At 47.8% G+C, this 26,877-nt stretch overlaps 1 protein-coding gene across 1 annotated transcript in view; it reads left to right on the forward strand.

The window, feature by feature from the left end:
• Positions 1 to 6,489: 6,489 nt before the first annotated feature.
• Positions 6,490 to 26,877, forward strand: part of LOC135827368 (uncharacterized) — a 36,623-nt gene continuing 16,235 nt past the window's right edge. Inside the window, exons 1-19 of the mRNA XM_065339877.1 lie at positions 6,490 to 7,035; positions 8,013 to 8,061; positions 8,694 to 8,960; positions 9,281 to 9,406; positions 9,835 to 9,969; positions 10,906 to 11,019; positions 11,853 to 11,966; positions 12,831 to 12,944; positions 15,807 to 15,920; positions 16,606 to 16,719; positions 17,051 to 17,173; positions 17,968 to 18,198; positions 18,479 to 18,718; positions 19,168 to 19,458; positions 19,643 to 19,750; positions 20,078 to 20,191; positions 20,807 to 20,920; positions 21,863 to 21,976; positions 22,475 to 22,582. Of these exons, the coding sequence (XP_065195949.1) occupies positions 7,015 to 7,035; positions 8,013 to 8,061; positions 8,694 to 8,960; positions 9,281 to 9,406; positions 9,835 to 9,969; positions 10,906 to 11,019; positions 11,853 to 11,966; positions 12,831 to 12,944; positions 15,807 to 15,920; positions 16,606 to 16,719; positions 17,051 to 17,173; positions 17,968 to 18,198; positions 18,479 to 18,718; positions 19,168 to 19,458; positions 19,643 to 19,750; positions 20,078 to 20,191; positions 20,807 to 20,920; positions 21,863 to 21,976; positions 22,475 to 22,582 (2,611 nt within the window). The 5' untranslated portion in view covers positions 6,490 to 7,014. The remainder of the gene's footprint in view (positions 7,036 to 8,012; positions 8,062 to 8,693; positions 8,961 to 9,280; positions 9,407 to 9,834; positions 9,970 to 10,905; positions 11,020 to 11,852; positions 11,967 to 12,830; positions 12,945 to 15,806; positions 15,921 to 16,605; positions 16,720 to 17,050; positions 17,174 to 17,967; positions 18,199 to 18,478; positions 18,719 to 19,167; positions 19,459 to 19,642; positions 19,751 to 20,077; positions 20,192 to 20,806; positions 20,921 to 21,862; positions 21,977 to 22,474; positions 22,583 to 26,877) is intronic.

The following is a 26,877-nucleotide window of genomic DNA, read 5'->3' on the forward strand; positions in this document are numbered from 1 at the left end:
GCTTGCTGCCAGTTTGATTCTGCTAATTAAAAATTTAATAAGACAACAAGAAGAAGAAAAGTAGGTGAAATGGCAACGGAACCAAAACTGACAATCAAGGCAGGAAGACAAACATGTACAGGCACTTCAGAAACAAACTACAAATGTAGAGTCAAACTGGCATTACTATTAGCGAGTCATGCTGAAGAACATCGCCTGGGAGTGATAGCTGACATTCACCTTCCTCCTACTGCCACGCAGCATCATGACATGACGGACTCACGGACTAGTGTGAAGTTGATCAAGCTCACAGCGGATCCGTCTCGCTCAGCAGCTGTATGGTTCTCTGGTTGCTGATGCCAGGCGAGTTACTAATACCTGAATACTAATAGTAGACATTTCAACACATTCTGAGCCTCCTTATCAATTCCCCCCGACATAGGAGAACGCCAATGGAGAAAAGCTGCCCCTCTCGATCCGCTCATCATACCGGTACAGTCGTCCCTCTCTAATCCGGCACCTTTTGCTACAGCGTTTTCTGCTGGATTAACGAGGGTGCTGGATTAAGAAATCCTGCCCTCTGACCCGGCCGGGCCGGCCCTACTCGCATGCATGTATCATACGTCAAAACGCAGGGTTTTTCCGTGTCGACCCCAGTATTTGGTGCACGGCTTTATATTCTCAACTTTTCTCCAGGAATATACACAGTGCGAAGTAGTGGTTGCGACTTCGGCGATGACTTGTAAGAAAGGGTTTGCTCCCCACACCGGAGCTCGCGCTATTCCGCCGACTTTACTTGACACTTGACTGACTCACGACTGCCATCCAGAGCACACGAGAAGTCCATCGAACCTTCGACTCGGCAAACCTGCAAGAAAGCACCACTCCCTGCTCAATACACAGTGTTTCGGGGAATTCACCCCTCATCAGTTGAGCTTGAGTAGGCTGAGGAAGATTGTGCCTGAAGAGCACCACTTTTATAGTGCTCTCCAGGCACAACCATCACCAGGGATACAAACTTACAGAGACGCTCCGTTTCCAGCGCGACAAACACCTCGTGAACACCAGATAGCAGCGTGAGTCAGTGTCGCTCCTGGACGGTGAGACAGACGTCGAGGACCCCTGGGTCATTCGCAGCGCTGTCACCTCCAAACCAACTAGTCGCAAGCCCGCGCTGGGCACAACAGTACGAAGTAGTGGTTGCGACTTCGGCGATGACTTGTAAGAAAGGGTTTGCTCCCCACACCGGAGCTCGCGCTATTCCGCCGACTTTACTTGACACTTGACTGACTCACGACTGCCATCCAGAGCACACGAGAAGTCCATCGAACCTTCGACTCGGCAAACCTGCAAGAAAGCACCACTCCCTGCTCAATACACAGTGTTTCGGGGAATTCACCCCTCATCAGTTGAGCTTGAGTAGGCTGAGGAAGATTGTGCCTGAAGAGCACCACTTTTATAGTGCTCTCCAGGCACAACCATCACCAGGGATACAAACTTACAGAGACGCTCCGTTTCCAGCGCGACAAACACCTCGTGAACACCAGATAGCAGCGGGAGTCAGTGTCGCTCCTGGACGGTGAGACAGACGTCGAGGACCCCTGGGTCATTCGCAGCGCTGTCACCTCCAAACCAACTAGTCGCAAGCCCGCGCTGGGCACAACAGTACGAAGTAGTGGTTGCGACTTCGACGATGACTTGTAAGAAAGGGTTTGCTCCCCACACCGGAGCTCGCGCTATTCCGCCGACTTTACTTGACACTTGACTGACTCACGACTGCCATCCAGAGCACACGAGAAGCCCGAGGTGACAGCGTTGCGAATGACCGAGGGTCCTCGACGTCTGTCTCACCGTCCAGGAGCGACACTGACTCCCGCTGCTATCTGGTGTTCACGAGGTGTTTGTCGCGCTGGAAACGGAGCGTCTCTGTAAGTTTGTATCCCTGGTGATGGTTGTGCCTGGAGAGCACTATAAAAGTGGTGCTCTTCAGGCACAATCTTCCTCAGCCTACTCAAGCTCAACTGATGAGGGGTGAATTCCCCGAAACACTGTGTATTGAGCAGGGAGTGGTGCTTTCTTGTAGGTTTGCCGAGTCGAAGGTTCGATGGACTTCTCGTGTGCTCTGGATGGCAGTCGTGAGTCAGTCAAGTGTCAAGTAAAGTCGGCGGAATAGCGCGAGCTCCGGTGTGGGGAGCAAACCCTTTCTTACAATATACACAGTGATAAAGTAAAACAGAGAACATGTTCACATGTATACGTACTCTTGCACACACACGCACAGTCGATTTACGACTGCCGGATTATGAAGTCAAACTACGTGCAGTTTGAGCGATTCGTTTCAAAAAGTCACTGCCGGAGGCGGAATTCAAGTGCCGGATTAAGATGTAGGAGTTGAACGAAAAAAATCGGTTTCGTCAGAAAGTGCGCCGGTTGGCAAGGGTTCCGGATAAACAAGTGCCGGATTAGAGAGGGACGACTGTATAACAAAAGCCATGTTCCTCTGCTCCACATGTCATCTGCAGGCCACAGAGAGAGACGTAGTCGTGTAAGAGGACGGGCAGGAATGGAAACCCCCTTACAACGAAAAAACGCATCGTCATGCAGGGAGCAGAGGCCCCTCCCCTTGACATCAAGTCTGGCCTGAGGCTGAGGGTCAACTGTTGGCGGGCCTTGGAAAAGCTTCACCAGCAAGGGGTTGCTGTTGCTTTTGCTACTCTTTCGCTTTCCCTCCTGACCTCTACTCATCTTTTTCGCCGTGGTTGTCTAACACCCTTTCTTCACATAGGCCGGTGTTTCCACTGAGCCTTCAGATGTAGCAAAAAATACGAGAGAGCTTGGAAGCTCAGGGCCCTGCGCTATGCTTTGTTGCCTAGCTCATCGTGCATGTTGTTAGAACTGATGGAAATGCTTTTTCCTTTGATTAGCTAAATCATTGTTTTGCAAAAACGTTTCAATGAGATACTGAAGTACAAGTAACGTCTTCTGCATAGCTATGGGACCGGCGCTGACTCTGCCGATGACGGGCGTTCTGGAGTCGACGGGATGTCTGTCCTGACGTTTCCTGGGACCGGCGCTGACTCTGCCAATCACGGGCGTTCTTCTTCTTCTTCTTCTTCTTATTATTATTATACTGACGGCAACTAACATCCATTCTGATTGCATTTACTCGTCTCCCTACTTCGTATTTCTTTCCAGAAAATCTCCCCATACAGCAGGGAGTCGTTTACATAATATGACTCCCTGCTATGCATCTACATGACTGTATATACGTTATAATTATTATGCTATCGGCCTACATGCGATTTCCGGGCTGGTCGACAGGCGGCCCAGCCAGCCTGCTAGTGGGATCTCGGCCTCGCACACAAATCCACACAAAATTTAATGTTACTGCACTGAATGCATTCCCCCCATACACTTCGCATATATACTCATTCTCTTGATGGTACCGTACTCTTGATGATACGGGACAGGTACGGGATAGCGCCAGGCATGTCGATGGCACAAACAAACAAAAATATTGTGGCCAGCTGTCTTTGTGGTCCACTTCACAACAATAACACACACAGAAGTCTCTGCTGTGAGCACGGTGGCTCGGCAATGGCTTTATTATTGATATTATTATATCTCCTTCCTGATATTTTTTCTTTTTCTTTTTTTTTTTCTTTTTGAATAATTGTACGCATAGGGCCTGATATCATAAGAAAAATTAGCACAAGACACTGCTGCTACTTAGTCGCACAGCAAAACACACAGAAAACGACAAAATGTTACAATGAATGTAACAACACCCGTCCAAGCTAAAGGACCGACATCCCTGCCCCAGGACGGCATCTCGAACCCCCCACACACTCACCACACGGTCATCATCCAGCTTCAGTTCAATCACTGTATTCTTCCCCTGCAGACTCAACCCCCCTGTCACTAGCCATACAATCTGAAGCTGTATGTAACCATACAATGGCCCACGACGCACACACCACCCCTACGTTTTTTAACTAAAAAAGAAAAGCAGTCGTAACTGCAACAGCCACATGGCCAATAAGAAAAACCAATACGATAATATATCGATAAACACACACCCAGAAGTCAGGGGTGGGAGGGTGGGATACAAACTGCACCAACGAAAAGCCACTGCGAAGTGACAGGAATGCGGTCCAGCACAACATTTTTGCGGACGCAAAAAGTTGTGGGGAAATCCCAAAATCGGTGCGATTTTGCATGAGCCCAAATGTTCAGGTTACCCACAAAGACACAAGCTTTCCAACTCTCTTTGGCCGTTGGAAAGCGTACCGTCTTTGCTGGTACGGTACAGTACGGGATATATACAAAATAGCGCCAGGCGTGACACAAACAAACAAACACACAAACAAACACCAAATTAAAGCTGTGTGGACCCTGGCTAGCGCCAGACGTTACTGAAGTAACGTCTTCTGCATAGCTACGGGAATAATTATATTAATATAGGACTGGCTTTGTTTCCACGGCATTGCACACACTTACATGTATGGCCGTTGTTTTCCATTGCGACCGCTGCTCAGTGCTCACTCTATGCCTATGCTATGGTGTAGATCTACAGATACTTTTACAGTCGTTATAAACAGTAGAAGTACGAGCATACAACGAGCATACAACGAGCATACAACGAGCATACAACGAGCATACAACGAGCATACAACGAGCATACAACGAGCATACAATGAGTATGTACAATGCATGAGTATGATTGTACAATGTCGTCAACTATATATTATTACTTACTTTAATGGTTGTACGTGAAGTTGAAGACATTCTGCAAATACATTTTTAACACTGTCCTGGCAGAGTATTAGTAGTCTAGTATTGATGTGCAATGTACATGTACATGTATGTGTGCATGTACATGTAGCTACTGGTACATTGTACAAGTACAAGTTTTGAAACAGGAAGTAGTTCGAACGTTCAAGGTACATAATTCACCATGATTGTATTCGCGGGCCGCAGCTCAAAACCTCAACATTTCCATAGATCTGTGGGTTACAATGTATGAATTGTCAAAGCATTGTCCAGACAAGGAAGCAATTTAAAAGAAAGGGAAGTGCACAGAATAATCCTACAAGTACAAGCATTTTAGCACGTAGATCTATTGTACAATCTCATGTACATGTATGTCGAAGCACTTGTCTTGAGGCAGAGCACCAGGTACCATGGACATGGTACTGTAGTCTGCTGTGTAGTTCAGAGTTTCATGATAATGTGTTGCGTTGGCTGACGGTGGCTACGTGTGTGACAGTCAGTGGTGTCCAAGCCTCATGATGACTACTACTGCTTACGAATATAGTAGAAAGAAGTGGTTCTCTTTTTCAATCCAATGCCGCCTTCCTGTATTCACATAATCATTGATTTGTGATTTCGAACACGTTCCAGTAGTGCATGTACATTGCACAGCATGCACAGAGTTGTGAGCGCGAGTGTCAGACTTATTATTGTAAGTCCTAGGATGTCATTACCATGATTACAGACATTGGCAACACTCTACATCCAGTCTCTTCGACACAGTCTCCGGCCAAGACATCCATCAAGCCGCCCCTTGTAGTGTAGCTTCGCTGACAATGCGTTTGCTGCGCCTATTTTGCAACCCAGCTCACGTTCTGTGAATGCAAAACGAATGGAGGTTTTTTCCGCAGTCTGGTGGGGGAACTTCAGGAGGGTAGCAATCGTAGAGGATCGAAGTAAGTTCGTTCAGCAGTTTTCAAGGAGCAGGACAATCGTTAGAAGTGGTGGTTAGGGACCCTCTGAGTCCTTTGCTAATGTTGCACAGCTGAGGAATGTTTCATCAACTGTACAGCAACTGACTCTGGGTTTTGAAAAGTAGATGTACATGATATGGCCGTATTGTAGGTTATGGGCCGGCATGCTAGGTAGACGTTCACGCTCCTTCGACCTCTTAGACCAGTGTCACAGCAATCGTTATCTTATTAGTATTACTCTCAGAACATGAGCCACGCGTTGGGAAACGACAGGTGTGAAGTGATAGTACTGGCAGGCTTGAGTGCTTCAGAAAATATCTCCCCGTGACAATCATTTCGCGGTGTGCTTTGCGATTCCGACTGAAGTTTGCTATTCTCGAGAGGAACGTGTCTCAAAGAAGAAGTGTAAGGACGTTTCAAGTTACTATGTCTATGGTTGTGGTTTGACGGAGCGCAGCTGGCGTTACAATCCTGTTCTGCAAATACAGTATGGCGGATATGGCCCTATGGGTAGAGATCCCACACACTGTACTGTAGACTGTCTGTAGATCAACAAGGTAACACGTTACTGTCGTCAGTTACACTGTTGTCTATAGTTGCATGAAAGCATTCCGGATTGACACTGGTATCACGCGACTGCTGCTCTAATGCCGTAATGGACAACATTCTTACTGCTGTCGAGCCTCTGCTAGCTAGCTGCGCCTGTCCTCAGGACTCAAGCCTCAGATTCCGCTGGCAACGGCCAACACTAACGTATAACAGTTGTACTTGTACTTGTAGGCGAAGGGCAATTCTGTCCTCGGCGTTGGCTCGCTCGCTTGGTCACGCTATCGAAGCCCGGAGGCTACAGAGCTGTCGCAAGACAGTCTCAATTACCTGGGAGAATCACCGAACGTTTGAATGACTTGTGAACAACATCAGATGAACATGCCCGTCAAGGCACTATTGTTCTCCGGTCGGCGCTTATCCTTTCGCCAGCAGGAAGGACAATAATATGTATGGATACAAATCCCAGGTTAGGTAAGCGGCTATTTGAATAAGAAAACGAGGTAGATACCATTCTGGACATGACAAAGAGGATCGAGTCCCCTGCAGTTGCTATTCAGAAATAGAAAAGAGGAGAGAGGAGCTCTGGTGTTTTTCCCAACTAATTGAAGAACGTATGTGGAAGAAACGCTCCGCACTTTCAGCCTCCAGTTCTTTTTGTGCAGTAAATTAGTTCCCCAAAGTTCCTCTAAACTATCTAGGTTACGGAAAAGTGAGGCCACTTGTCCTACTGCCAAGCCTTGTGTGGAGCAGGCACGTGCAAATGATGTGGGCGATTGTCCTTGTAAGTGACCAGAATGTGTGTGTGTGTGTGTGTGTGTGTGTGTGTGTGTGTGTGTGTGTGTATGTGGTACATGGTGTGTTTGTGCATGTGTGTGTGTGCGTGTGTATGTATGTTTTCGTGTTTCCGTAGGTTTTCGTGTTTCCGTATGTTTGTGTATGCATGTGTTTGTTGGTACATGTGTATGTGTGTGTGTACAATGTATGTGCATGTGTGTGTGTGCATGCATCTGTGCACATGTGTGTGTATGTGTGTGTGTGAGGTGAGGTGTGCTTGTGTGTGTGTGTGTGTGTGTGTGTGCGCGTGTGCGTGTGCGTGTGCGTGTGTGTGTATGTGTGCATGTGTGTGTGTATGTGTGTGTGTGCGCATGTGTGTGTGTGTGTGTGTGTGTGTGTGTGTGTGCGTACGTGGGTGTGTGTGTGCGCGCGGGTGCGCGTGTGCGCGTGTATGTGTGGAGATATTTGTTTTACTGATTCGTGACAAGGTTCGACCATTTGGAAGAAAAGTCCAGGGAGTGTAAATTGGTTTTCAAGAGGGCTATAGATAGTCACAGTGCACAAATTCAGTGTAGCTGAGAATGCTATGATGTAGGCTCGCCAGCATGTGCCCAAGGCTTTTAGAGACCTTGGTTGGAGCCTGTGCTACCCTATAGCCCTGGGTTTTATCAGCCAATGTAGTGCATTCTTTGGGTATGTCTGTAACTGATCAAGGAATACGCAACTTCTGTGAGAAAGGTGAGGTTCAGTCGCTTCTATTTGCGTCTGGTGTTCAATATTTTCGTGCAGCAGTGTTTGTACGTGGATAAGCCAGACTTCCTGCAAGGATGAACATCTCCCCATCTGAACCAAATCTAGCTCTGTCATAACCTGTATTCATAGTACACCGATTACCCGGGATTCGCGGATTTGTCATCTCCTAGATAATGGGACTAACATGGTTCCTCTATGATACGTTGTTGCTTCTTTGGTGTGCTTCTTAAGGTGCTACTGGCCACTGTCGTCACCGTCCGCAGTCAAAATGAGCTGACAGGTATGTTTCTGTGTTCTTCCAAGCAGGATGCGTTATTTCCACGCTGCATTATATCAAGTAGTGAGGTTACTACATCAGCTGACTCAGGCATGTGTATGGGTGGCGCTGTGTATGCCACACTCCTGCATACACTCGGGTGATACGTTACACTGTGATGCACAGTGGCATTATAGACGCTCACCAAATGGCCATGGAACAGTCCTACGTACAGGGACTGAACAGCCAGAAGCTGCACATTGCACTGTTCATTGAATAGGCAAGCAGATGTATATTTGATCCCAGTGACTAGTGAGGGTGGCACTTGACTCGGTTTACTTGCAGATCACGTGATTGTAATTTATACCCGGTACAGACAAAGATCACTTTGATATATTTATACTTTCCTAATTCTCACAGAGAGTTGAGGTGAAGCGTGAGAGTGCATTGATGCATGCATCTGTAGCTGGCAGCATAAGGGATTATCCCCCGGAAGCTTGTCCAGTGTTACCGGCAATAAACAAGGCGCATCAGTTTATAGAAGAAACATGTCTGTGATTGGGTGCACTCTTGCTATGCTTTTTGTCCTTTACACATTCATGTGTGTGTGTGTGTGTGTGTGTGTGTGTGTGTGTGTTTGTGTGTGCTTCATGCAGCAATTGTTGAACCCGGCTATGAAGTACTTGAAGAGGATGACTTTGCCCATTTTGAATGCACAATTACACCGTCCAGCACACGTGTCATCAGGATTCACTGGTCCCGGCAGGATGGCCAGCGGCTTGCCATCAATCGCCACTTCTACTTTGATGCCAGCCGTAAGGACTTGATCATCGACCCGCTGCGCTTGTCCGACGGTGGAGTGTACGTGTGCACTGCCCGTACCGAGAATGGTGTTGTGGCTGGTGCAGCTGAATTAGTTGTAGGTGAGTTAGAATAATGCTGAATATGCTGTAACTGCCTTAGCTAGCTTCTGTGTCTAAGCGAGTGACAGTCTAAATGATACAATTATGATATACACAATGTTCTTAGTCATGATTGTCTTGTCCCTGCTTCACAATAGTGCAGCACAGAAAGTGTCATAGTTTGCTCATCTCCGGTATTGAATTAGTATGTTCAATTGCTATCGGGGTCACACAGGCATGCTTCTGATGACTATCTACTAGTTCAGGAGACAAAACAGTGAATACTAAGTCTTGTATTGCCGATGTTGCCATCACTGCTAGTGTCCCGCCTTGTGCTGCAGAACCGTATCGTGCTGTGACAGCATGTTCATCCAACCCTTGCCTGAACCAGGGGTATTGCCGGCTAACAACCACTGGGTACATATGCGAATGCACCCGGAACTTCGAGGGATTCAACTGCGAGAGCCGTAAGTTTGTGTGCTGACCTACATGAATCTGCAGGTATACAGCAGATTAATTATATTGACTGAAACCAAAACACTGTGGACTTGTACATCTACTTATACGTTGGACATACTCAACTTGGTGGCACTACGCCCATATTTGCCCTCTTGTTTGTAGTATTGTGGTGTGCTACTATATCGGCATGGGTGAAATATGCACATTTACATGACTTGCACACAGTACATGGATTGTATTGTCTGAGAATCTTGACTTGATGATCTACTTTAGTATATTGGCTTAAGATATATGTACCTCTATTTCTGTGTGTGCACGTGTTTGCGTGTGTGTGTGTGTGTGTGTGTGTGCGTATATATGCGTGCTTGTCTGTGTGTGCATGTGTGTCTGTGTGCCCGTGTGTGCACGTACATGTGTGCACCTGCATGCTATCCAGGTCGTTTGAACGGAATTCAGCGCACGCCATGCTTGTCAGCACCTTGCCAGAACGATGGAGAATGCAATGTTGTTGGTTCCAATACCTTCGTCTGTGTGTGTGCGGCGGGATTCTCTGGGCCATTCTGCTCCCAGGGTAGGCATCCAGATCAATGTGTGTTTGATACAAAGATAGGGTGCTATAATCTAAGCTTTATGTTGCATTCTATACCGGGCCAAGCGGAATAGACAATAGACCTTGACCTTGGATCTTGAAGAAATGCGCTTGATAAGTGAAATAGGTTGATAAAATCATGTGAAATCTATACTTTGCCCCATGCATATTTGCATTTCTAATGCTTAAAACAATAACATACAGTCGTGGCCAAAGAAATCCGACCCGTAAGCTGAAAGCAGTGCCAAGGCTCATGCGGGCTCCTGCGGCACTCAGATGGGTTTTTGGACTGTGGATGATGCAATTGAAATGGAAACATCGCGCTACGTTTTTACTCCCTCGTTGGATTTCTTTGCCCACGGCTGTACATCATGGTCAGTTAGACTTGCAGTGGTCGAAATATTAACTTCGAATGAACTAAGGAGTATGATGTAAGCAATCAGTATAATTATATAGATACTACTGCAGACTGCTCTACTTACATATTCAGCTTATTAAGAGACCAAGGGTTTCCCTGCCATTGATGACGCACTTGTTATGATACAATTGTACACAAGTGAAGCCACAGGATTCAAGCACAGAGATGAGTGTGGGTGTACTAAGCACAGGCCAACACGTGCTCCGACTCAAGCTTTTCATTACTACGGTATCCTCCGGAGTGTAAGCCGCGCTGGAGCACAAGCAGCACCCGGATTGTTCATCACGAAATACAGATATTTACCCTATACATCCCCATCAATTTGAACATCGTATAGGCCGCACCAATTATTTGTTTTAGGTGACTTACTAGTGTTTAAACGGTGCGGCTTGTACTCCGGAAAGTACAGAAATTGTCTACTGAGGGAAAATAGAACATTAGTAATCCTATCCTGAAGAGGGAGAGCCTCAACCTTATCTTTGTGGATCTGTTTCTTACAGAGATTGGTGCGTGTACCTCGAACCCATGCCTGAACAATGCCCAGTGTGTCAACCATCCCAGCGGTTATACTTGCCAGTGTCCTATAGGATATCTAGGAATCAACTGTGAACAAGGTATGTAATGCACGCAGGTGACAGTGTGGCTGGATTCTGTGTGCGCTGATGAGTGTGAATTCTACCTGAGAACAGAGGCCAGTGAAGGAGACCCTTCCAGGGCATGGATATACACATATGGAAGATATTAGTGATTTTTTTCTCTCATCATATGCCCTGTTGTGTTTCCAATACGAACTGTAATATCGCTATGTACAGCGTAGAAGCAGGCAATGATGCATTGTGGGATGGTCTAGAACAGGTACGTGCGCAGGGCCGGAGGCAGGGGGGGGGGGGGGTTACATGGGGTCCGTTGTAGTAAATAGCTACGTCACGTCAACCAACTCTCGCACGCGTTGTGTGTCTCAACGCATGTGCAGTGCATGAACACGTCAAGTAGTGGTAGAATCTGCGACTTGACGACTCAATGACGGCACGGTGCAACGCCCGCGCGCAGCACAGGGCAACAAAAGACGAAAAAAGAGAGAAAAAATCGTTCAGTAGGCTGACAGAAAGGGGGAGGGGGGGGGGGGGTTCATCTGAACCCTGTGGAACCCCTCCCCCCCCCCCCCCCTCAGTACACACCTGTAAAACCATGACTGAGAAACGGAGAGTGACAGTAACGGATGCGGTGAAATGGATTTCGGTCCTTGACTGCCTCTACAGTGTGTTTTATGTTTCCCCTGCCAACAGTTGAGGAAATGCATCTGATGATGTCTTGGTTCTTGAGGTTGGTCGTGTAGTCTGGTCATTGGAGGGACGTTTATAGATTTAAAATGGCAGTGTGAATATCCATATCACGTTTAGAGTTACTCATGGCTGTACCCACTATTGTTCTATGGTCTGTGTGGCAGTGGATGACAACTGCTACTCCAACCCATGTCTACATGGCGGTGTGTGCCACAATGCACCGCTTAGGTTTGACTGCGAGTGCCGAGGTGGATGGGAAGGAGAGCTCTGTGATGAAGGTGAGAACGTGGCTCTGACCAAGCTTGTGAACACCTCGTCTCATCGGCTGAGGGGACGAAAGAAACAAGAAGTTTTTTTCTGAACTACAGTGAAACCTGTCTAAGTCGACCCCTCAAGGGACGAGAAAAAGTGGTCGCCTTGGCCAGGTGGTCTTCTTATCCAGGTTCAGTGGGTCACGTGACCATATCCACTTCATAACACATGTGTTATATCATTTTGATCAGTGTATCACACTGCACGCACCTATGCTACTCTAGCACGACTCATGTGCTTGGGGTCCTCAGACCTGTCAAGTGTCGTGCATGCGCCATGTACATCTACATTCCAACGCTGGTGTGTAGATCTACTACCATGCATGGTGCACCATGCAATGCGTACATTTACATGTACTAGCAGGGTGCAACGCGGCCCCGGGTGGGTAGTCGTCGGTCGCGTTGAACGAGTGGTCGCCTTATCCGAGCTGTTTTGAATGTGAATGCGTCCGTGACAGGGAAAAGTGGTCGCCATGGTCAAGTGGTCGCCATATCCGAATGGTCGCCATTACAGGTCTTACTGTATGAACATTGATAATGCTGGTTTGCGGATGTCCTTTATTTTTTCTTCTTTTCTTCGTGAACTCCTTGTCAGTTTTGTGCTAGATTGTGCATGTCTGACTGTTCAAAATCTGGTATAGTTGGTGGACTCGATCGCATAACTTGTGCACACAATTTCCATGTTACAATTTTCTTTTCTTTGTACATTTATTTGCTTTTTGTGCTTTTAATGGTTACTGATGTCATGCTGGTTCTGCATTACGTGAAGTGTATATTTTTCTTGTTAAAAATGGTTGGCATTTGGACTATGTTTGTTTTCGCTGCCAACAGATACCAATGATTGTTTTCCCAACCCATGCCAGAATGGTGGAAATTGTACCGACATGCTCGGGGCTTATTCATGCTCATGTGCTAGTGGCTTTGTGGGTCCAAGATGTCAAGATGGTGAGTCGGTGTGCAGCCATTGCCCAAATACTGCTGTGATACAATTGTACATAGCCTCTCCAAAAGGTTTGGCCAGAGAAATCCAACCTCATGAACATAGTACAGAGGTGATTGGATATAACGACACTCCTTCGGGAGAGAACAAAAAGTCACTATTATATATCCGATCTGTCACTAAACCCGATCTTCACATTTCATATGCAGTATGTATATCAAAATGCAAATTGATTGCAGATCATCTGGGATGTACACGTATGTGCATACACATGTCACATCGTGTGCAGATGTGCACGTGTATGTTTTTCATAAACAGTGTGCGTGCACATGTATGATACCGCATACTGTACAGCTCAAGCCAACAGTAATCAAGATGCGACTGCAGATGTGCACTTGCATCTGTGTCATACATGTAAACATGTACAGCAGCACAATATATACAATGTACTGTACAACTCAAGTCGAGAGTGATCAAGGTGTGATTGTAATCAAAGTGCAAAATACTGTGTGATGGACGTCTGCTGGCGGCGCTACACTTGCTTGTCATCTAGAATGCCAGAGATCTGAGGAATAGTGCTGCAGTGTGATGCTGCACCCGGACAAGAACGGAGGTAAGCCGTTGCTGCTCGTAAACCATCCACTGTGTCTTTGAGTGAAGCTGGTGAAGACTCATCTTCTTCATCTTCATCACTTGAAACTGTGCAGGCTTCTGGCTCTTGGCTAGGCATGATGGAGTCCCAAGTGCAATCAATGGCAAATCGTGCGTTGCCCACCGACAGTTCGTTGTCCAGGTTGGCATATTGGTCAAACGGCGAATCTGCTGGGATGAGGCCAGCAGCTTGCATTTGGTCCCAGTGAGGAAGCTCTTCAGGTACAGTTACACTCTCTGCTGTTTCGGACGTGGATATGGGGTTATCAGTTGCTTCAACTGGCGTCGCGTCCTCGAAAGCAAGTGATGATAGCAGTTACAGATTGTTTCACTGGTAACCATGTCCCACGCCATTTTCAGCCACTCCATGGCCTGGAGTAGGTTGATCTTGAGCTCTGCGCCCGTGTCAATGGTAAGTAGGCGCTTGCGTACCAGCAAGCGGCGGTAATGAACTTTCAGATTGCGGATGATGCCAGCGTCCATTGGTTGTATTAGGCGGCAGGAAATACCATCATCTTGATTGGACAACGTGATCGCTGGGTGTCCAGAGAAATTGTCCAAGATAAGTGCAATCTTGCTGTCTTTGATGCGCATTGTGTTGTTCAGCTTCTGTACCCGGCACTCTTCGAAAAGCGCGCAAGTCATCCAGGTGTTCCGATTGGCACGGTCTTGCACTAGAAGATGCAGAACTCCACGGAAACAATGTGGTCTTAGCAATTTGCTAATGACGAGCAAGGGAGTTTTTTCTCCAAAGGCGCTTGCTGCAACGAGGACTGTTACTCTGTCTTTCGCTCGTTTTCCGCCCTTGCACTGTTCGCCCTTGAAAGCCAGTGTCTTGTCGGGCGACATTCTCCAGAAGAGGGCTGTTTCATCTGCGTTGAAGATATTTCCGTTGCTAATTCCTGACGAATCAACTTTAGTTGCCTCGTCAACCAGTCGTCTGCAGCTACGACGTTGGCGGACTGGCTTTCGCCAGATATCGTGCGACTGGAAATTTTATGGCGTTTTTTTCGACCTGTCGATCCAGTTATTGTCGATTGACGAGCCGTCATCGCCGTAGCCTGGCACTGCGTGATCCTTCAATTTCTCGTAGATTGTTCGAGCCTTTTCGAGCAAATCCATGCCGGCCACAGACGCATCAGGAGCTGAAGCCTTTAGTTGACGAAACCAGATCAGGAGGGCATCGGCCACCTCCACAAATCGCGATGCCTTCGAGCTCTTTGAATCAAGGTTAGCAGAGGTTGAAACGGCATCCTCGATAGCTTTGCGATTTTTTATGAAACCAGCTAGCGTTTCGTGCGACACACTGTACTTCTGCTCAATGTATGGCCGCTTCGCACCAGAGTCCAGCGCTTTCAAGATGCCATACTTCTGAGCAGTCGAGAAACGCTTTCTCTTCGACATACTGACTGGAACTTCAACTACGCGGCAAGTCGATCAACAAGGTAAGTCGCGTGTTTGTCATCAAAACACAAAAGGATAAAGTGACAAAGAACTGGTCGACAGTCGAAATACAAACTTCAAAGGAAAAAGTGATGAAGAACTAGTCTACAAGACGACAGCCGCAGGTGAAGGACAAAGCGACCAGCTCCCGATGTGCGTGCGCTCGCTACATGTCCAACCGGCTAGTTCTGCTTCACTTTGATCTGCAGTGCTAGTGTAGACCCCATGGTGAATGCGCATACGGACGGTAGACTTTCGGTGTACAGCGCGTGGCGTGCACCCCGACCGCGCTGTGATCGACCCGGCCAGAAGACCGTGCACACGGCATTATTCATGCGTGGATGCTAAATGTAGGGGAAAGTCGTTATACCCGATCTATTTTCAGGGCTTCGGGCACCAAAAAAGCGATTTGTCGTTATTTTCGAGGTCGTTACACCCAATCTAAAATGTACGAAAAGGACTTGCTAAACGACTTGGGCAACAGAATTTTGTCGCTAAACTCGATTTTGTCGTTATATCCAAGGTCGTTATATCCAATCTCCACTGTAGCGCCGAAGTCGGATACTCGTGTTTGCAGTGATTAAAATTGCACGTATGCACAACTGATCGGGACATGCCTCTTCTTTCCTTAACTTCATCTGCTGTAGGAGACAATGTACGGTAAATTGAGGGTGTGAACAACGGGTTTGTTGCCAAGAAAAGCTGCTTTCCTTGACCAATATTGGCTTGATTGTTTCCTACTCCCTATGGTATATTGTTCTCCATTTCTGTAGATATTGATGAATGTATGTCGTCACCATGTCAAAACAATGGCCGCTGCGTCAATGCCGACGGTAGCTTCATGTGCCAATGCAGGCGAGGGCACACTGGTGATTTTTGTGAAGAAGGTAATCTAAGAACGGACATTTTCTTGTCAGTTGATGTTCTGCGATGGGTCTAAGCCAAGCACACTGCATAGTAGAAACATTCACAATGCAGGATTGCACTCTAGAATCAGTGACACTCAGGATAGCAGTACACTCGGACGTCTCTTATCCGGGCACCTTGGGACCGGGCACTGCCCGTATCTCAGATTTGCCCGTATCTCAGGATAACTCATCTACCATGTATCATATCATTTTTGAAGAAGTTTTTTTGGCGCATATTGCACATGTTCAGGTTAAAAAAATAATCCATGGATAAAAATGTGTGGATTGCACAGGTTGGCAGTGACAAAATAAGCACTTGAGCATTCGGAAAAAAAGTTCAACCCTCCAAATTCGAAGCATTTTTGCCATAGGAACTCAAGCTGAGGGTGGCCGGTAGAGAGACGTGCCCGTATCTGAGGCGTCCGGATAAGAGACGTTTGAGTGTACTACTGACGTACAAGGCAATGTCATGAAAGATGTGACTACCCATTTAAAGCGTACGTTTGAATCGTGCTGATCAGTCTGAAACTAAAGAATTCAGACTGGGATTGAATAGTTTGAGAAATTTGGTTTGGCCTTCATAGGAGTGTGGTGATATGTAAAGTAAGTGCATGCGTATATAAGGTGGTGCATTATTGCTTTTTTGTGTTTGCTGCTGGTCTAGATATCAATGAATGTGCTAGCAGCCCATGTCGCAACGGTGGACAATGTATCGACCGCTTGGGTGGCTATAACTGTCGATGTAGACCGGGCCTGTTGGGAAGAAACTGTGAACAGGGTATGATTAGTGTTCTACTGCACCCTGGAAGGATTTGCTCTATGAGCCCATATTTTTTAAAACATTATGATAACTTGGCTTTGAGTGTGTGTGTGGGGGGGGGGGGGGAGGGGGGATAATGGGGATGGATTGAGGACATGGAGAATCTGTTTGAGAGCATGTTTCAATGTTTAGTACGGGAGGAGGGGGGGGGGGGGGGGGATAATGGGGATGGATTGAGGACATGGAGAATCTGTTTGAGAGCATGTTTCAATGTTTAGTACCTGGTTTAAGCTTCAGTCTTTCTTCGTCTTGGCGAGGCGTGTAAATCATGCTTTTTTCTCCTTCCCAGGTACCCTGGCCAGTAACCCATGTGCCGCACGGCCGTGCCAAAACAATGGTGTTTGCTCACTGACGCTCACTGGTTATGAGTGCGATTGTGTTCCTGGCTCAACAGGTGATAACTGTGAACAAAGTAAGATGACATCTGGTACAGTTCATTTACCTGTCTTTCCATGTACAACGGAAAATGTGAACATCCTTGATGATACGTTCACCGTCCTTTCCAGCCATTCACTGATTTTGTGGTGATAGCATCAAGAAATGTTAGCCTAAGTTGGTGCCGTTAGGTACAATTTCTTCATTTGGTATTGGTGCGTTCATGATATTCTCGCAGGCCGCCATGTTTAGAAACTGTTACCTGTTAGCCGACTTGGTCTGGTCGGGCAGGTTTGTCCGCGTCATCGGCCTGGTTTCCTCTGGCTGTACTGTTCTTGTCCCGTGGTGTTCTCTCCCCACACACTTAGACTGGTCTGTGCTCTTTAGTAGAAATAGAACAAAGCTTTCCCGGTTATAACCATTAAATTTTAGTGATCGCATTTTGTCCAATGTCTCCCTAGTCCCTACGTACAATATCACTGATGTAGTCAGCTGGTTGCACACTCCTTGACACCGTTCCACTTTCCTGAATCAATACTCTACCTAAAATGCAATAGGGAGACAGAGGCTTACTTATAATTGTACCTACGTGCCTATTGTGTGGGCAAACTCCAACTCGCGGTGTTGATCATCAAGTCGTACAACATGAACCTTAGATGCATGGCCTTCTGCTAGGAGACATCTGGATTGCTGAAGTCCACATGACTGAGGCTATTGGACTGAGTTATTTTATTGATATTACGAATCATCAAGAGTGCAATGGATTTTCTGTACATGTTGTGGCCCACGCATGTTCTCTTTGATATCCTTCTGCATCTTTGTCTTAATCAGGAGACCAAGAACCCGATGTACCAACAACTGAAGCTGCAACAACGACAGCCACCATGCAAGAAGATGTGACTACAACCATGATGGCAACCGATCCACCTACCACAGTTCCAGTTAATGACCCATGCCAACCTAACCCATGCAACAATGGACTGTGCGCGCGGGACATTGAACAGCCTGATGACTTTGTCTGTCATTGTTATCAAGGGTTCTTTGGTAACACGTGTAGCGAGAGTAAGTTCTTTGTGTGTGCCTTTTTTAGAACGTATAGGATATGCACCATGATATGCTGCAAGCTGAAATTTTGGGTTCAGTGTCATCGACAGGTCAAGGAGCACCTTCATGCAAGTTTTCATGATCAATTTCCGATCAGAACAACTTCAGACCTGCTGCCTTATATATTTTTTGGATTTAGACAGAAACACACCTCATATCCTTTTCGGTTACCATCCTTTCTGACTGTTATACAAATGATGACCAAATGGATGTCGTATTTTGCATTCCAACTCTTCAGTTATTCTCCTTCGGCCTTTGAGTGTCCAAGATGAAGACGTCTATCAGGTTACGCTCTTCGTGTTCAACACTGAGTCCGCAGGCGGATGGCTGGACAGGGGTTCTTATCCTAACTCTACAGTCGATGACTTTCCAGTGAGACTTAGTGCTCTGGCCAGTGGATACTATGTGGTACGTGTTGACCGTACCGACAAAGGCACTGTAACAGACACGCTAGCACTATCAGTGCATGGAGAGTCCGGTGAGTTGGGCAAAGAATGCTTATACAGCACTACACCAGTACCTGCATGCTCCCAATACATAATATCAGTAATTCTATGCATCAATTTTGCTTTCTTTCACCAGGGTGTATTGAATAATGGGTAAGCAGGGAAGTATTAGTATTTTTTGCAAAGTGCTGCATGCTCTATGCCTCTAGTTTTAGTAAGATTTTGATGACTTACAGTACATGGGTCTGATCAACTCACACTCATCCATTTAGTAGCTGTGTCTGTTTCTTGACCTTTATTTATGGTAGGTGGCATTCCTACAAATGAGAAAAAGTCTGACTAACTCACCCAATCAGTGGAGTTCATTTCTCTGTTACCTGTTTGTATTGACCCTGAAATCTGACGTGTGACATACCATGGGTTCATGAACAGTAACATGTATCAAACTGGGATGCCATTGTTTCGTGTTGCCGAACTTCAGATATATCCATACCAACATGGGCTGGAGAAGGCATTTTGAATCCCACCGAAAGCAGCTCTGGTCTTGTCAACGTGCAGATGCGTCTTCCCCTGTACGAAACCGAGCCAGGAGATGCCTGGATGGTGGAACATCGTACGGGATCAGCAGATTGGCAAGGCACCATATACTCTGCCTTGCAGCTGATTGTCACCCTCAACGATATCCAACATGGTCTAACAGCAGTGCGCGTGCGTGTGAGACAGTCGGACAGATACAGCCCGTATTCTCCAGAAGTCTTTCTGACTCTGAAAGGTACAGCTGTGGTGTCCCTCCGGATTAGCCTACTTTCCTCACTGTTATCTGTTTATAGCCCGTGTCCTGACCTGTTTCCAGATAGATCAATGCACTTAGTAGGACAAGAACATTTCATTGGATGTTTATGTGTTTATGAACTGTTTGTGTGCCTGTGTTCGTGTGTCTGTTTTTTTGGTTTCAGATTACTGTGAGGCTTCACCATGTGGAAGCCACGGTACATGCTCACAAACACTCTCCTCTTTCCAATGTGAATGTCACCCTGGATACACTGGGTCTACATGTACAGATGGTAAGACAGATGACACATGTAGATCGTGTTCCTTACCCTGTGTCTATTTGTACGAGTACAGATGGGCAGGAAAGGCTGTGTTCCATACACTGGGGGTAATGGTATAAGATGTGTGCCAACATTGAAATAGTGTAATATTCAAAAGTGATGTGATGGCTACATCCAGGAAATCTTTCTCTTTCACTAGACTGCAAGAGGCCCGGCTGTATCTTTCACTGTCCATGGTTTTAAATCCCAGCAAGGCAGTATTATTATGCTTTGTGGCATTTATTGGTATGATGCATCGTGTGTGGTTCTGTGTGTCGTTGTGTATGATGGTATGTACAGATATCGATGAATGCGGCTCTCAGCCATGTCGCCATGGTGGCGTATGTAGGGATGAAGTGAACGCGTTCACTTGCCAATGTGCAGATGGCTACGCGGGAACCACCTGTGCAATTGGTATGTTTGCTGATGTCTATAATAGGAGTTGCTTGTCATGCCATGTTCTTCTGAATCACCTTTAGTATTGGTATAGACTGATACAACAGAGACGTAAGAAAGTGTTTTGCATTTGTGCGGTCAGCCTGGAGCAGTGGCGTTTTGGAAAATTACAGACAACAATCGTATGTCGATCAGTCCAGGGAGTTGGGGAGTTAGTCAGGGAGTTGGGGAGGGAGTTACGAGGGAGAAATGGGGCACTGTTGTCAGCACCGTAGTATGTCCGAAACCCTGGTGGGATATTTGAATTAAGAGAGACCAGTGGTTGGTAAAAGCTAATACAAAAATGTGGATGACCAGAAAATGAATTCCTGTAGTTTAGCTATGAAAATAATTCACTGTGCTGTCATATCCACTCAAACGAAGCAACGTAGTAAGTAGAATCCAGAACGTTTTCTTGTGACCTTCTTCAGTGGAATAACGTCAATGATCAGTAAAAATGAAACCTGTAGTTTAGTTAACTTTTATCCGACAGGCCAGTCAAAAACCGGCAACTATCCGTCGATGACTTTAACTTAAACAAGCTGTACCTCACTCATTTTGTCTCAATGTGTTTGTTGTGTTCATGGCTTGCAGAGGTTGATGAGTGTCTACCGCAGCCATGTGAGAACAACGCACGGTGCATTGATGCAGTGAACGGGTTCACCTGTGAGTGCCAGCCTGGTTATCGTGGAGATATGTGTGAACAAGGTGAGAGAAATCGACAATGCAATCTTGGGTGCTAAGTCTGTATCCGGCTTTGTTCAAACTTGATCCATGACTAAATTTTGCCTGATTCATTTAGGTTTGGTAATGTTGAATACGAAAAGGACGACTGATGACACATTATCCAGACATTACGACGGGAACATGTACTGTAAATATACAAATTTTCGGCAGCTATTTAATTTCGCCTATATTCGGCACCGACCCAAAACGCCTAAATTAAAACGCCGATGAAATTTTTCACAGCATCTGTCGCACTATACCTTGCCCTCTACCCCACGCCGAAAATAAATCGCCGCCGAATTGTCAAAAATCGTAAAGTGCCGAAATTTTGCCGCGCCGAAATTTTGTATATTTACAGTAGGTTGGTGGAACGACATTTATTAGAGACGGGACAAAAGACCAAGACGAACGAAACGACTACATGTACATGGTGATTATTGAAGAGTGAGGAAAGAGAGGAAGAGATCAAGTCTGAACGGCAAGATAAAGGGTCTGGGTAGCTATGGCAATTATGGGCGGGCAAGTAGCTACCCAGGCCAACGGAACAAAAGGAGACAAAAGGTGAGTACGCAAGTGCATGCAGGGCAGCTAGAAAAGGTACGGGAGGAGGTACCTAACAGTAACAACCAGACAGGCATGAGGTCTCTGGGCCAGGATGATCCCTTTTTTTGAAAGTTCTGTGATTCCTCATTGACTATATTCATACACCTGTATGTGCATATATTCCCCATAATCATGTTCATTGTTGTCTGGTGTCCAGTATGTACTATAGTAAAATATCTACTGAGGTAGCGCGTACATTCGCGGTTCTGCGCATAATGCGTATACATATGCATTAGGCTACAACAGTGACAACATAGTAATAACCACTTGATTTGTCTGCTATGAATGTCATTACTTTTATGCCTTCACTCCACTATTCAGATATTGATGAGTGTGCAAGCAACCCATGTCAAAACGGTGGTAGCTGTAATGATGGACATAACATGTACACATGTACCTGCCCGGGTGGGTACATTGGACAACATTGCCAAGACGGTGAGTTGGTGATGACATTGAGGTCATGCGATTACATCATCAGTTGAGATGCTTTGGCAAAGTCGTGCAGCAGCGATGCACTAGTCGACTCCAGCTGTATACATAGCACCCATAAGCCGTCCCCGGCTGACTCACTCTGTATGCACAGCGTCCATAAGCGGTTCCGCTGACTCACCGCCCTGACACCATTGGCATAGCCTCAATAATCTTGAAAGTAACAACTCAGTCTGAGTGTAAAATTACTATGATTACCATGACATGAACTATGAACACCTTTGCCCAGAAGTGAATAATACCGTATGGACTTACTTACTGATACAAGCCCAGTCCACTGACATGTAGGTGTCATGACCTTGCGTTGTTGGGCAATTGTAGTAATGACCCACGGACTGACTTTGGTGTAACTGTTAGGTCACAAGGGACAGGACAATAAAATAATCTGACATGAGGTAATTCTTTGGGGAAACCGCATCCCCTGTTGATCTGCATTTGTTTCAGAGACTGATGAGTGCGCTAGCAATCCATGTCAGCATGATTCAACTTGTTTTGACGCTCATCTCAACTTCACCTGTGCTTGCAGTGAAGGATACACTGGCCGGCTGTGTGGTAAGTAACATGTGGAACTTTCCGTGTTGCCAAAAATCCCAGTGATGAAACATCATTATGATCCGGTATCATTGGTGGAATTTCAAGAACTTTGCATCACATAACGTTAGTGTATTTTATCCAGGACTTGTTTCGCATTTCTGTCGTTGTCGGTTTGGTCGACAAAGAATTGCAGTGAAGGCTAGAATGTCCAGCATACATTCATTGTGTCTGACCTACTGACTGATGTTGTATTATGATGTAATGCATTACGTAGCCATGCAAGAGCATGCGCGAGATACGCATCTCGCAGCTGCCTACTTTCATGCAGGATCCTTTAGATGTCGTGGTTCTTATGATTGCCTACAATGGCCAAGTGAGAATATAATCCTGTCGTAAACAACTAACTTGTTTACCCCGAAACATGGTGTCAGAAGTAAACTAAATAAACGCCCTAGAATTGTCGCAGTAGCGCCACCGGCGCAAGAGGTAAAATGGCAGAAGCAGCCGGATTTACCCCGCCGTCGATGGATTGGCAAGCCGCAGATTTACCTGACGAATTCGAGCGGTTCCAACAATACTGCCTTCTAGTTTTCCAAGGGCCCTTTTCCGACAAGTCCGACAAGGAAAAGGTCGCCTATGTCATGCTATGGATCGGGAGAACTGGTGTTGATGCTTTCAATAGTTTCGAGTGGGATAATGCAAGCGACAAATCCAAAGTAGCTGCCGTCTTCAAGAAATTTAATAAGCATTTGCAGCCACGGGTAAATGCACGACTGGCTCGGTTTGAGCTTCAGAAATACCGCCAGCAACCCGACGAGTCTGTAGATGATTTCTTTGCGAGGTGTAAGAAGAAGACGTCCAAGTGCAAGTTCAGGGACGCTCAGGAGACAAACGATCGCCTGATAGAACAGCTAATCGTGGGGACGAAGCACTCGAAAGTGCAAGAACGCCTGCTGGAGGGTGGTAGTGATTTGACTCTGGACGAAGCGCTTGACAAGGCCCGTACTTATGAAGCAACACAGCGCCACATGGAGCAGCTGTCCACCGCCACCAGCAGCAGCCGTCTACCTGAAACGGTTCACGCCATTTCCAAATCTGTGGGACACGCAGACTGCGGCAAATGTGGACGAACCCACCACCCAAGCAAGTGCCCAGCGCACGGCTCAACCTGCAACAAATGCGGGAAGGCGAATCACTGGGCAAACGTATGCCGTTCGCAGGGGAGAGACGAGGCACATGGAAGGGGCCAGCAACGCGGACGCTGGCGCCAGAGGAGCCCCAGCCCGTGGGAGCGCTACCCCCAGAGGAGCCCCAGCCCACGGAGACGCTTCGACGCACTGCATTTCGACGCCGTCATCATCGACAGCGTCGAGCGTCACCAACCGCCACTAGAGCGAGAGGTGTTCGCGACCCTCAATGTCAGCCTGGACAACACCAACAGACCGGCCACCTTGAGAGCCAAGGTGGATACGGGCGCCCAGGGCAATATATTGCCGCTGAGAGTGTTCTGCCAAATGTTCCCCCAGCACGTCGGACCAAACGGATACCCAAAGCCGAAGTCCGTGAAGCCGTCAAATACCACCCTCACAGCGTACGGCGGATCCAAGATAAAGCAATGCGGAACCCGTCCTATTCCGTGCTCTTACGATGGCAAGAGTCAACTCGCTGACTTCTACATCACGGACTGCCCTGGCACTGCTATCATCGGTCTCCCGACAGCGACAGCCCTGCAGTTAGTCACGCTGAACTGCGCTGTCCAGGAGAAGCCAGCGAGCATCCGAGACAAGGACGACCTGATGAAGCAATACCCGAAGTGCTTCGATGGCATTGGGAAATTCCCAGGCAAGTACCACATCACGGTGGACCCCAACGTCGTCCCGGTTGTACACCCTCCACGCCACCTCCACGCCATCGCACTGAGAGACGAGATCAAGACGGAGCTGGAGGACATGATCCAGAACGGCATCATCACCAAGATCCAGGAAGGCGAACCAACAGCGTGGGTGAACAGCCTCGTGTTCCGCCTCAAAGACAATGGCAAGCTACGCCTGTGCCTAGACCCCAAGGACCTCAATCACGCCATCCTGCGAGAGCACCACGTGGTCTCCACCATTGAGGAGATCACCCCGAAGTTGAGAGGTGCCAAAGTGTTCTCGATCGTCGACGTCAAATGTGGGTACTGGAATGTGAAGCTCGACGACGAATCCAGTTACCTCACCACCTTCAACACACCATTCGGGCGCTACAGATTCCTTCGCATGCCATTCGGCCTCAAGATGTCGCAAGATGTCTTCCAAGCAAGGATCGACCAGACGTTCGAAGGGTGCTCAGGCGTCACCGGAATCGCAGACGACATCGTCACATACGGGACGTCAGACGAGGACCATGATCTCAACATGCACCAGATGATGGTTCGCTGCGAACAATCTGGTCTCAAGTTGAACCCAGACAAATGCCGCATCAAAGAGGACAAGATCAAGTTCTTCGGCATCATCTGCAGCGCTGACGGAATACAGCCCGACCCGAAGAAGGTCTCAGCGCTGAAGCAGATGGAGCACCCCGAGAACGAGGACGAGCTCCAGACGTTCCTCGGGCTAGTCACGTACATGAGCCCGTTCATACCGAATGCCAGTACACTGACCGCGCACCTGCGTGAGCTGACCAAGCCAGATACACCGTTCGCCTGGACAGACAGCCACCAGCGCACCTTCGACAAGGTCAAGGCCGCCATTTCGACAGAAGTAACGCTCAGTTACTTTGACCCAGGCAAGGCAACGACACTACAAGTCGACGCTTCCATGAAAGGTCTCGGCGCCACTCTGCTGCAGGACGACAAGCCTGTTGCATTCGCCAGCAAGAAGCTTACCGAGACGGAGTCTCGCTACGCCAATATTGAGCGTGAGCTCTTAGCCGTCGTATACGGATGTGAAAGATTCCACACCTACCTATTCGGTCAGTCATTCACAGTAGAATCCGACCACAAGCCGCTGGAGTCAATCAAGCTCAAGCACCTCCGCGCAGCCCCGCCGCGTCTACAGCGCATGCTGCTGAAGCTGCAGCCGTACGACATGACCATCAAGTACCGCCCCGGAAAGGACATTCCGATCGCAGACGCGCTATCCCGACTGTCGCCAGAGGAAACAGAGCCAATTGAGGACCTCGACGTCAGTGTACACGCCGTGTTCCCGCAATTCAGCGATGCAGCGATGACGAGGATCCGCGAGGAGTCGGCTAAAGACGCCGAGATGTCAGCACTGAAGGAGATGATCTTCAGTGGCTGGCCATCAGAGAGGAGCGCGGTGCCGGCAATTCTGCTCCCGTACTGGAATTTCCGCGACGAGATGAGCACCGAGGACGGTCTCATCCTGAAGAGCAGTCGCGTCCTGATTCCCCCGCCAATGAGGGGGGAAATCCTCAGCAAGCTGCACGCCAGCCACCAAGGCATAGAGAAGACCAAGCTGCGAGCCAGAACGTCCGTCTTCTGGAAGGACATCAACAAGGATATCGAAGCAACTGTCTCATCTTGCACGACGTGCCAGCGCCACCAGAGCAGTCAAGCCAAGGAACCACTGGTGCAGCCCGATATTCCGCCAAGGGCATGGCACACCTTAGGCACGGACCTGTTCTACCTCGGTGGGTCAGAATACCTCATTGCCGCCGACTACTACTCCAAGTACTTCATCACCCGGAAGCTGCCTGCCGGACAAGCAACCAGCAGGGCCATCATCCAGCACCTCAAGGAGATTTTCGGTGAGCACGGCATCCCAGCCGTGCTGAAGTCGGACAATGGGCCGCAATACAGCAGCCATCTGTTCGCGGAGTTTGCTGCCGAATATGGATTCCGCCACAGTACGTCGTCGCCACATCACCCGCAGAGTAACGGGTTTATCGAATCGCAAGTCAAGATCGCTAAGAGAGCTCTCGAGAAGGCAAGGGAGAGCGGGACCGACCCGCACTTAGCACTGCTGTGCATTCGCGCCACCCCAGTGTGCCAGGGCTTACCGTCGCCGGCCGAGATGCTGTTCGGTCGTCAGGTACAGGACAACCTGCCTCGCAAACACCAGCGCGACCCTCGGGACGAGGCCATCCGACAGAAGCTCGAGGAACGGCAGGACCAGCAGAAAGTACACCATGACCAGCGAGCGCAGTCTCTCCGCCCCCTAGTTCCTGGTCAGCACGTCGGCATCCGCAGCCCGACCACGCACCTGTGGGAACCTGGTATCGTAACCCAGTCTGTCAACGGGCCACGGTCATACATGGTGCAGCCTGACCATGGGACAGAAGTGCGACGCAACCGTACCCACCTCAGAGAG

Source organism: Sycon ciliatum, chromosome 1 (assembly GCF_964019385.1).
Source record: "Sycon ciliatum chromosome 1, ocSycCili1.1, whole genome shotgun sequence".
NCBI lineage: Eukaryota > Metazoa > Porifera > Calcarea > Leucosolenida > Sycettidae > Sycon > Sycon ciliatum.